Genomic DNA, 12511 nt, shown 5'->3' with positions numbered 1-12511 from the left:
TATAATTACATGTACCCATAGGCCTTCCTCTCGTGTCACGCTACCTCAGGTCAGAGTATTAAAGTAAAAGTTGTTATAAGAGTCCAAAGCTCTTATAAATGGTGGCAGCTTGTTGCCTGCTCTTATAAATGGCGGCAGTGGTGGGATCCTTGGTGTAAACCTTTGGGGAGGGAAAAATGCGTTTCTTCCTCGGGATACCTAACCGGTATCCACATGTTTTGCAGGCGTGAAGTATAATAAGAATCATCAGATTTACAACAGATTAGCAGTCAATGTGACCATGACACTTGTATTCCTGGAGGCTCTGGATTTGATCTTGGGATTTCGGCTATTGCGAGAAATGGACAACGGTTTGGCGGGGAACTTTGCTGACCAGATTAGTGCTCAAATGAGTTTCATATAATTTTAAATAAAAATTGAAATAAATCGTGAAACAATAAAATTGTAAAATATAGCATATAAACGGTGACATATTTCTATTTATTTGTCACCTTAAAACTTCTTTAGTGTTATTACAGCCCTCCTTTCACTGCTTACCCAGCTTTCACCACTGGTTACCAGCGGTCACGGTTGTATGTACAGAAGCAGTAGATATCTCAAAAGTGTCGTCGAATTACCACTGGCTGTCCCGCCAGTCTCCGATAATTCTCCGACGATCGGTAGAGTACAGACAAACAACTGGCAGGTAGATTTCCACCAGTACTAACAAGCCGATCAGTGGTGAAGAGGATAAAAGTAATAGTCACTAATTCATCACAACAGTGTTCACAGGGTAATGGCTTCACAGCTGGACTTCTCACTTATGAATATAGTCAGCACACTACCAGTGTACAATTCCTTAGTCTTTTCACTTTATATTGATCACAACAATTCCACAATACTTGCACAACAATTATCTTCAGTTGTCCTACTAAGCTTGATCTTGACAATCTGAGCAGAAACGATCGACTGACAGTGATGATGATGAGATGGAGAGAAGAAGGCCATTTGCTCTGAAGATGGAAGACGGTGTAGGAGGAAGGTAAGTTAGGAAGTGGGAAATGAAGGAGGAGATTTGATAGCAGGTGGGCTATCCACCTTGCGGGGACTCGGCTGCACGCTGCCGCTTATATACTGTACCTCATCATCAGACGCCTCTCGAACATCCTAGGCTTACAGTAATAAGTAAATCATAACACAAATAATGCAATACATTCTAGAATATTCGTATATAAGTAATACATCAATACATATACAAAAATCTTCCTAAACTTGTCAAAATAACTGTTGCTTGGGATAGAAAATAATCAAAACACCTAGTTTACAAATATTATACTTTTACTTTTACCCTCTTCACCAAATGATCGGCTCGTTCGCCGCTTGGGCGATTGGTGATGTCTCTGTTATGCACTGTTGGCAAGTACTGGGCATGCACCGTCTCCTGAATGTACCTGAACCTGCTCCACTTTTGGTCAAGTTTAGTCTTGAAAGAGCTCACACTCGGTGCCGACACAACACTTTCTGGTAGATTGTTCCAAGAGTTCACAACTTTCACTCCGAAAAAGTTACCCCTCACAGTTTTCTGGGCATGCGGCTTCTTCAACCTTGAGCTGTGACCCCTTGTGGGGTGAGCGTCCGCCAGCTCCAGGTAAGGGCACTCGACTGAGTCGTGCCCTTTGAGATGTTTATACACCTCAATTAGGTCCCCCCTTGCCCGTCTGTCGTATAAGCTAGGCAATTTCAGGCTCTCTAATCTCTCAGGGTAGGTGAGGTGTCGTAGTGCTGGCACCAGTCTGGTGGCCCTTTGGACATTTTCAATCAACTGACAGTCCTTAGTATATCTCGGGGACCAGACAGGGGACAGTACTCCAGATGGGGATGCACTTCACTCTTGAAGATCGTTGAGAGGGATATCTGAACGACCTTCTTATAAGACCTAATAATTTAGTTGCCTGATTCATCTTCACACAACGGCCCGAGGACTTCAGCTCATTGTCGACATACAGTACGCACCTTGGTCCTTTTCACATTCAGTCAATTAATGCAGTTTCTTCGTCCCGTTGGGACATATGATACGCCTCCTTACCGTTGGTACGTCCCAGGTACAGCCTCTTACACCTCGTGACATTGAACCTTAGCAGCCATTTCTTCGACCACTCTTGAAGCTCACAGAGATCCTTCTGCAGCTCTTCACAGTCTGCTTGGTTCTTAATTCCCCGAAATAGCTTGGCGTCATCCACAAACATTTGTAAGGAGGAATGTACAGCGTTGGGCATGTCATTTATGAAGCAAACAAAGAACAGCGGGCCCAATACACTGCCGTATGGTACCTCGCTTGTGAATGGTACACATGATGATTTCGTGCCATTATTCACCACACACTACTTGCAGTCATGGAGAAAGTCTCCGATCCACGCTGGGACATTTCCCCGAATCCCTTAATTTTCAGCCTTTCATGGGGTACACTGTCGAAAGCCGTCGCAAAATCTAGGTATTTATTGTCGATATTACCACCCTGTTCCAGAATTTGGGTCCAAATATCCAGTACCTTGAGTAATTGTGTTAAGCAGGAGCGCCCCGGCAAAGAACCGTGTTGATAATCCTTTACAGGGTTGTTTCGTAGTAGATGTTCTATCATGGCATCTCTTATAATGGTCTCAAATAATTTACATATTATGCTGGTCAGGCTCACCGGTCTACAGTTATTTGCGGAGTGACGATCGCCCTTCTTGAAGATAGAACTCACATAAGCCATTTTTCAATCACTGGGGACCTTTTGCTCATCTAGGCATTTACAGAACACGATCTTCAGGGGCTCAGCAAGTTCGTTGCACAACTCTCTTCGCACCCTGGAATGCATCATGTCAGGGCCGGGACTCTTATGGACCCTTAGCTTTGACAGTTTATTTTTTATAACCTCTTCTGTGAACACAATGTGGGTCCGTCCTCAAACGCAGGATGATTAATCGTATCCTCTCTTGTGAACGCCGAGGAAAAGAAACTGTTCAATGCCTCAGCTTTGCCTTGGTCAGAATCTGCGTTACTACCATCTTCAAGCCTCAGGTCCAATATTCATATTCGCGTTTTTAATTTCGACTTTGCATAGCGGTAAAACGCCTTTGGGTTTGACTTGACCTCGCTTGCAACCTGCCTCTGGAACTCATTTTCGGCCTAGGCATAACAGTATTATTAAATCATTATCCAGGGTCTTCTTTGACCAGCCAGCCGCCGCCACTTTTAAAGAAACTTCACGTCGCACCCATTTGACTTTTCTTTAACTTTTGCAGACGCCCCATTTGCTTCATCAATTGAAGAACTATAGCACAATCCTGCAAGGCATCAACTGTAATGACGGGATCCCTGGCGAACCTTGTCGAGACTTTTTGTTGTTGTTTTCGTTGCGCTGGGCAGATGCGCCGGATCGTGTTTTCAAAACATGTTTGGAGGAAAGTGGCCAGAGTGTGGCCGCCTCAAAGCTAGGATAGTGGGCTTCAAAGTCTGTATATAAAACCGCTGTACCTTTATGGAATAATGGTTCTTGTGATGATAGATCTTTTTCTTAAATTTGATTTATTATTACTATTTAATTGTAGTGAGTTAAACTCACCCTTAAAATTTTGATATCTCTCCTTTGCAGAGTATTTGTATTTAGATAAATTAAGATCGTTTTTGTGTTGGACGCAACGAGAATCAGCTGAGAACAGACGACACGTCACGCACAACAACAAGCCATTTGGGAAAATGAAAATCTCACGCAGCTACTGAACCTCTTCTACTCTTTGGACATCATTTACAACGTATATTTGCGTATGTGCCAATATTTTTCTAATGTAAGTTAGTAAATCATGTATTGAGGTCTTATATATTCGAAATTAAAGCTTATGTAATATTTACAGCAATAGGTTAAGGAAAGGCTGGTTTATATATTCATTGTTATATGTGGGAACAATTCATTATTTTCATTGTGTCACTAATTGGAAGTTTTGGAGATTTTGTTAATTCAACATTTGATGGTCTTTTTATATTAGTGTACCGTTCTATCACTTGGCGTTAGAAATGTTTTTTCGAATGTTTAGACAACTCTAAGACATTTTTCAATTCAATTTCAATTTTAGTTGTTTATTCCTTGATAGAGGAAGCGGGATCCTAGTGCTGTCACTAGGTAGTCCTGTACAATAACACCGGAAGCATATGGCAAGTGTGACAAGTATATACAGTATAAGTATTATAAAGGGGCTTACTAAAGCCTAAGGAAGGAAGGATATTCCTTTAACACATATTCAATGTTATTTACATACTATCTGGCCAGTATGGGGAGGATCATCGTGTCTCCGTCAGGGGGTCGTGGAGTGGTGGACCAGCAGGCGTCACGGAAGCGTTGTGTGTGGGTGACATTTTTCTTGTATGATATTTTCGTCGGAATTTAAGTTTAGGTTAGGTTTGGTTGTTTTTTGTGTCCGAAAACCCTAAGAGTGTTAAAATAAGCGACAGATTTTTCATTTTATTATATATATATATATATATATATATATATATATATATACACACAGTATAGTCTGCATTTACGTGGATTTTGTTTACTCATTTTGTCATTTACGCTGTGCCTTGCCAGAATGTAAATTCTTTAATTATTCGGTAAATTTGGTCATTTACGCGGAGTGCGGCTGGAGGTCCAGACGCTCCACGCCATTTTTTATTCAAGCAGTCCATTCTCGACCATACACTGGAAGCGGCGCGGTGAGTGGTGCGCATTAGGCCGCTCTTATGTTATCGCTGATGTCATATGGCGTGTCGGACTGTGATTGGGTCACGCATCCAACCACCCACGCATTCCCTCCGCCGCTAGCTGTGATTGGTCTAATGTAACATGACGTGCCCTGCCACCAGTGGGTAGAAGTCGCTGACCTAGCAGGGCCTGTCTCATTGTTCTCAGTCCGCGTATACAGTTCTCTCTTGTGCCCACTATTCCCCTCACAACTCACAATGGCTTCCGCTGGACCCCCACCACCAGAGAAAAACATTGAATTAGCTGGACCAAGCCATGATTGTGTGAATGAAATCATCGAGTTGGGGGAGAAAATTAAGCTCATCCTTGACAACGACCCAGACAAGCATCGGTATGAAGCGTCTAATAACCATGTGACGAAAGTTATGGAGCCGTACATCCAGATCTATCTCGACAACATCAATGCTAGTCGTCAATGTAGTATTGAGGACTTCCTCGCCCGCAACCCACCACAACCACAGCCAACCCAAGTCAGTGATAGTGATATTGACAGTGAGGATATGGACTTTGAGAGGTTTGTCTGGGAGACCTTGCAAACCTCTGCGAGTAGTGAAAGTGATTCACCGGAGGGCAACTAATCTGCCCTCTGCCTCGGAACCAGCCGCCATCCACGTGTGCCGACCCAGCTTTTCTACTAACGTAAGTGTTAAAAAACCTAATATAATTGATATTTCTCTTAATTATGAATTGTGTGTGCATACCATCATAAAATTAAGATGTTATTTTTACTACAACGTTGGTATTGTGTCGGAAAAAGTGGAGTTTGGGGGTTGGCCCAGTCTCTATTTCAATTAATCCCATATGTTCTGTTATTTCATTTACGCGTTTTTTGGTTTACGCGTACCTCCACGGGTTCAATTGACCGTGTAAATGCAGACTATACTGTGTGTGTGTGTGTTTTTGTCTGTTTGTTTATAACTGACCCACTTGGTCTGAGAGTACTCTCATGACCACAAAAGATGTCAAATTACACAATGATGCCTCAACAAAGTTGCTTACATTGGTATCAGATATCAAAATACTGTAAGTACTTTCTGTATAATATGGCAAGGGTCCAGAGGGGTCCCCCAGCTCGAAAGTTAGATAGGGTTAGGTCAGGTTCCATTAGGTTTTGTGCATTGCCGTATCACTTTTATTACTTACTATCATCCAAAGAACATCTTTAGAAAAATATTAATGAAATTAAACAATACATTATGGTGTTAGCCATCTGCTCCAGGATCACCTAACTTCCGAGCCGGTGGGTGTACCCCCGGCATATTAAGCACAAAGAACTTACTTTGATATTTGGTACCAATGGGCTGCAACTATCTAGAAGCAGCATGGTGTAATTTTACATTTTTTGTGGCTATGAGAGCACTGAAACACACATTTCATCTTCACTGCTCTGCCGCATTTTGAACTCTTGCATGTCTTGCCAACTAGTCAATGTTGACAGGTGTTCTCTATGAGATGGTTTTCATCCTCCACAAGCACAGATAACTTGTGATACGATGCCAAAATCAACTTCATACAACACCATCGAAAAATGATATGGGTTCTCCTTCAGTCCTCCTCTTTGAGGTAGAACAGTAAGTACAGTAGTACAGTACAAGTATATAAACATAAAGATCTCTTTGAATCCTATGTGACTCAAAAGGTATTGGAAATGAATAAAACCCATAATTTGGTTTCAATTCCAACAATATGATCAACATCAATTATAAAATGAATAGGTCTAAGAACATATTACTGTATATGGATGGTGGTGGCTAAAAAAAAGGGTATTCAAGCCTATAATAAATGTAGCAAAATCCCTGATCTGACGCTCCGTCATTTTTGGACCATTTAAGTACAACCAGAATCTGAATATATTTATTTACAATCGGATGACAACAGACCAGAATTTTTGGCAGAATATTTATGGTAAAAATTTTGTTTCTTCTCGTGCAAAGCGCATTGAGAATTTTTTTGAGTGTCGTATGGTCAATTTTTGCTGTGTTTTTACCCCCAAATTTTCCTCATCCCTCATACCCTGCCCAATACAGATGATTTATGATCATAAATAGAAAAAATATTATAATGAAAATAAAACGTATCAATTTTATTACCTAATATCATACAAAGTATATCAGTGGAAAATATGAATGTACAGTATACTATAAACGAGTTCTGGTGCGAACCGTCTCCTCCACCTTTACCCATTCTGGAGCCAGTACATTCCCAGTTCTGGTAAATATTCTGGGGTAAAGTGGAGATCACAGTTAACAGTAGAAAAACTTGATAGAATTTAACCAAAATTTCTGGAGACGTTATTTGCGCGTTACTAAAACCAAAAATGGAATCGACAATGCACAGAACCTAACTGAACCTGACATAGCGAACCTAACTTCCTAGCCCCCAGGACCCCCGGCATATTAACCTCTGGGCTTCGGGCTATGGTCGGCACCCCCCACCCCCCTACACGGGCATATGCGGGAACATTTAAAAAACAAATAAAAAGTAATTCTACTCTTACAAACTGCATCATGCATAAATATGTCCTTAACACTGGTTGGCAACACAGGGGCTAGGAAGAGTCACACAATCCTTTGTACAAAATGTGTAAACAAATATAATAAAAAATAATTATCATAAGGTGAAAAAAAATAAAGGGAATACTGTACATATTTCTTCATGTGCAGGAGTTAGCATGCTGAGCAAGGAAAGGGGGAGTGGCGTGGGGATGCCCCAGATGGGCTGTGTTGCTATGGCGAGTGTTAAGGCCAGACAGCACAGCCAGCGTTCCTTAGGCTGCATGTACACAAACTTGTATCATTTTTGGTACAGTAATTTATTGACCACCTGTGGTTCAGAAAATTCTCTGATCTGGTCCTGAGGTGCCAGACTGAAGAGATTCAACCTCTTTACACCACTAACCAGGATATCAGAAAGTTTTAGAATTTGTAAATCACTTACAAATCCAGACTAGTGCATGATATATCAGCTCAGAAGTTAAGTACAATTATAAAGTGAAGTCCAATAACTTCATTTTAATTGAAAATATGAAAGTAAGAATGTACAGTAGAGGCATATTACATCAATATAGACAAGGAAGGAAATTGTTTCTGCAGTTTACTAAATTTGGGGGAAACAAATAAGAATAACTAATGTACAGTAAAATATATTCCACAGATTCATAAGATGTCGGAGAAACTACAGAATAATCCTTTTGCTGCATTGTTCTGCTCAGTGAAGGATGCAGAACAGTTCAGCAAGCAGCACCAAGACACTGACCCAGAACCTCTCCATGACATTCCTGGAAGGTATGGTATGGTACAGAATTTAAATTTGGTACAACTAAGTGAATTTAGGTGCAGCAACAGGTTTCGAATATTCCATTCTTTAATATAGAATAGGTGGAAGGCTATAGAATGTGTATGTCTAAATTTTATGAAAGGCCCATCAAGTAAAAGGGTAGAAATGCGATATACAGCTAGACCCTGACTTACGACCACTGCAGATTTTTTATTATTTTTTTTATTTATTTTTTCCCCAAATGACGCACGCATTTTCTATGCCGAAACGTTTCCAGTTAATGTAGTCTCCATGTATAATTAGAAAATTATGGGGGCCCCATTTGCATTCAGCTGACTACATTAAAGGTAAGTGCTCAGTCACACTGTATCCATTCCTTATTATTTATTACTTTCACTGTACTGTATCCATTCCTCATTATTTATTACTTTTACTGTACTGTATTTCATTGTAGATTTTTTATTATTATTATTATTATTTTAATTTATTTTTTATCTATGTCGGACTTACGACCTGGATTTGGGTCCCTAACCCCGTCGTAAGTCGGGGTCTAGCTGTACTGTATCTTGGCTTTCAGAATTTACCCTTTTTTTTCTGCTCAGATACTGGGTAACATGTTCTTGGCTTGGGCGTACAATGTGGGCAGTCCACGGGTGGTTAAGGGGAGTGTTTTGCTTTAACCAAAGTTAATTGTGCGGACAAAATATGTCTCGTCACTTTGTCTCTTGATGGTCAAGATTTGAATGATTTTCGAGAAACTTATTGTTATATACCCTTGAGTAAGAGACAACATGACAAGTGCAATTTCTTGGCCATTGTGAGAGACAGTGTGATGAGGTTTGTCCATACCGTTAGCTATGGTATTATATATTCGTCCCTGCATTAAAGTGTTGCTTGCAGCTTCACCTACCTGCATGCCGCCTCACGGCCACCATGTAAATTACACTCCCACATTTTGTTTCAACATGATTGCATCTACCCTGACTAATATAACAACATTATCATTATTAATCTTTGCATAACCTTATGAATGCTATGATACTTTCTTGTTATTGGTGAGAGGAAAACATTATCGTTCAGATTTTGCCCTGTTTTGGTGACTGTGAAGCGATTAGTGGATCGCAGTAACTTTGAAAATGGCTAGCCAGGGGTTGATCCAGGGGGGTTCATGGGGGTGTGGACCCCCCTTTTCATCAGAAAATTCCATTACTGTTTCTTTAATGCAGTATTGTATTCAGGCATTTTTGTAGATTAAAAAGTAATTACTATTGACCTCAGAATTTCTCCTGATATTAAGTGCACATAGTCTCAAAATGGCCTCAAAATGTCCATGATATTCGTCAGATTTAAAAAAAATCCGGGGGGGGGTGTACAGCAAACCTCCCAAAGCCCCCCAGCTGGGTGGGCTTGCTGTGCTTGCCATGTTCTCTCACCCACAACTTCATGGACCCCCCCATTTGATATTCCTGGATCCACCCCTCCTAGCAAGAGTCCTTTAGCCTCGAAGGGAACATGTGATGCTGATCAGGCTTGTTATTATTAATGTGGTGAGTTGTTAAGTTTTATGAATTTACAGTACTGTATTTGTTTAGTGTAGGATCATTTTTTCTTTGTTAAATGTCTGTGTCAAACAGGCTAGGAATGTATCCCAATGAATCCCATGTTAAAAGGCTTGCAACACACATTAATCGTGAGCCTTTTAACGTGGGTTTCATTGGGATACGTTTCTGGCCTGTCTGACAGACATGTAAAATGAATTATATTTCTCTTTAATCATTTTGTTTTTTTTATTATCAATTGAATTTTGTTTAACCATTAAAGCCCGGGTGATGTTCCTCTACATTCAGCTATTGCGACCCTAAGTGACGTTCCTCAACATTCTTAATTTTCACGGCATATTTTGAATGTTCAGTTGGGACAAAATACTTTGTAATGGATATTTGTATAATTGGCAACGCAACTCACCCGTAATCTTTGTCTCAGATTTGTGCCTCATGGTCAGTTACCTGCCAACTATCGTGGTGGATGTACATCCTTCAAGCTCTGTTCAGTAATTTATAGCTGCCATATCTATTGCTATGATTAACAATAAAATCGATACATAGCATATCATAAAAAAAACAATAGCACACATTTTGTGGAAAAAATAATAACTCCTTCCACAGCCAAACCATTCTCTGAGTGACGGACACAGTTCAGGCACTCGACCAGCTAACTCACCCATGTGTGACTGCTGCTCTAGCTGTGTATGTACCGTGACAATACATCAGGAGGGATCACAGCCACGCAGTAATAGCCTAGTAACCTACCGCCTCAACACACACTCACTTCCCAAATATGCTCATCGTTTTTCTAATTTTACAGTTTTATACTAGATTTTCCATATTTCTAAGCCACATTAAAGTACTGTAATGATTTTTCCACAACTTTTATAGTTTCATTACAAAAAACAATTTACGAGGCAGTTGGGCTGGTGAGTTGGCCACATAATTATAGCCAAGGCCTTGGCTATAACTGCCTCAACACACAATCACTTCTCACATATATACACCCATGCTCTTCATTTCCTTGTTCTATATATATATATATATTGTATTTTATTTTTTTGTAAGCTACATTAGAGTACAGATTGAAATGATTTTTTTGACAACTTTTATAATTTTATTACAAGTAACAATGAATGTGGCGGTTCAACATATGTTTTTTGGCTGAAATATGCCCACGTGGGTGTCTGGCAGGTCTTACATCGTCTGGGCTTTAAGGGTTAATAGTTGTTGTTGTGAAAGTAAAAAGAACCATACATTACAGTCCAGATAATGGTTGTGAGGAGAAAACAACAGCCTTCCTTGAGGATATGTTGTTGGTGACCACCAGACCGGGGCCTCATGCCTTCCCTCGGGTGCTGCTTGCAGACTCTGACATGCTCACCATTGACACTCTCCAATTTCTGCTGTTTGAGCGATTGCTTCTGGAGACTCCAGACGCTCACCTGGTTGGCCCAGGAGATGAGGGAAGAGAGGAGGCTGGGAGAGTGGAAGTGGTGATGTACCTGAGTGAGGTGTACTGGCGATGCTGGGCTGCGCGAGAAAGACCTCTAGCCCATGTACTCAAACAGGTGGGAATGCTTGCCAACCTGCAAACACCTAATTCAATTTATTTTCATGATTTCTATATCTTTAATTTTTTTTTGTTTGGCACAGATGTTTTCTCTTTTGTCCTGGATGATATACTGTTTATAGACTTAATTTACCAGGAGCACAGTACAGTGTAGTTACTGTGGGATACCTGTGAATTGTAAAAATGTGTATTTAAGCTTAGACATAATTCCTCCATATAGCCAGGAAGTCTTTACCTCTAACTCCGGGCACTAGAGCTCGAAAGTTATGACCGGGATCAAAAACTAAATACACCCAGTAAGTAAAACTTGTATTTTCCATCTCCTTTGTACTGGGTTTCTAAAGGGTAACCACTTGGCATGAAAGCATCTTTAATAGGAGACGGCTTTTCATTAGATACAACTAATCATACAGCTCTTCACCCAACCACCAGTGGCATGGTGCTCAGGGCCCAGCCTAAAGGCTTAGTGTGCTTATTAGATGAGCTGACTTGATACAGGCTCTGACACAGAGAATGAGATTTCAGAATCAGTCTTATATTCCTAGTATTTTTTTTATTAATTTTGATTTTCAGTAAATTTTGCATCTACACTGTATAAATATAGTAACAAGATTACCTTGATAATTTTTTTCTAAGTACACAATGGTCTCCTTTAATTTTCATTCATATACTGTACCGTATATGAAAGTGTCTTTGATTTATGATTTTTCACCTCTTGCTCTCTGTTGTCTTTGACCTTAAGCTTATGAAACTTTTTTTTATCATTAAACTTGCTCCTGTTAACCCCTCCTACCATAAACAGTACTATTACAGTATAGTAAGATCTCATATTTCACATTTTTTAATTTCGCGAGCACTACCAAGTCTTATATTTGGCGTAAAATATCGTGAGTTTTGCGAGATCCAGCCAGCTGAATGCTGGCCACCGTCTTGAATGACGCCATAGCCCTCATACCAGTTAGAGTAATTTCTGCTACAACGCGTGTTTTGTCAATGCGAATTGATTATAACGCGGTTGATGAATAGGGGAACGCTGTTTGTAAAACACGAACTTTTGCATGCGAATGTTGGCTATAGTGCTATTCCATCCTCAATGTTTTGGTTCCATCCTCAACGTTTAAAGCTTAGCACGGGGTTATGGAATGTTTACAGTTCACGTTTGACATCACATGTTCAATTGATTCGTGTCTTTTGTTTGTGAAGTGTTTTTTGAGAGGTACTCTGTAAAAAAATATTTTTTTTTCAAATTTAGCTGTTACCCATAAATACTGTAAGAAAAGAATAAGTAAAAAGAATGTTTCGCAGTGAGGACTAATTACGGTTTGCATCAGCGCTCTCTGTTTACATCACATG

At 40.2% G+C, this 12511-nt stretch overlaps 1 protein-coding gene across 3 annotated transcripts in view; it reads left to right on the top strand.

Moving 5' to 3' along the window:
* The first annotated feature begins 3616 nt into the window (after positions 1 to 3616).
* Positions 3617 to 12511, top strand: part of LOC121868627 (ubiquitin conjugation factor E4 A-like) — a 40001-nt gene continuing 31106 nt past the window's right edge. The window contains exons 1-3 of one of the 3 annotated variants that reach the window (XM_042369460.1): positions 3617 to 3809; positions 7919 to 8049; positions 10850 to 11156. In XM_042369460.1, the coding sequence (XP_042225394.1) occupies positions 3789 to 3809; positions 7919 to 8049; positions 10850 to 11156 (459 nt within the window). In that variant the 5' untranslated portion in view covers positions 3617 to 3788. The remainder of the gene's footprint in view (positions 3810 to 7918; positions 8050 to 10849; positions 11157 to 12511) is intronic. The other 2 variants (XM_042369457.1, XM_042369458.1) reach the window with 2 other exon arrangements.

This window comes from Homarus americanus, unplaced genomic scaffold (genome assembly GCF_018991925.1).
Source record: "Homarus americanus isolate GMGI-L3 unplaced genomic scaffold, GMGI_Hamer_2.0 scaffold59495, whole genome shotgun sequence".
NCBI classification, from domain to species: Eukaryota; Metazoa; Arthropoda; class Malacostraca; order Decapoda; family Nephropidae; genus Homarus; species Homarus americanus.
This window is presented reverse-complemented; position numbering and strand designations above follow the sequence as displayed.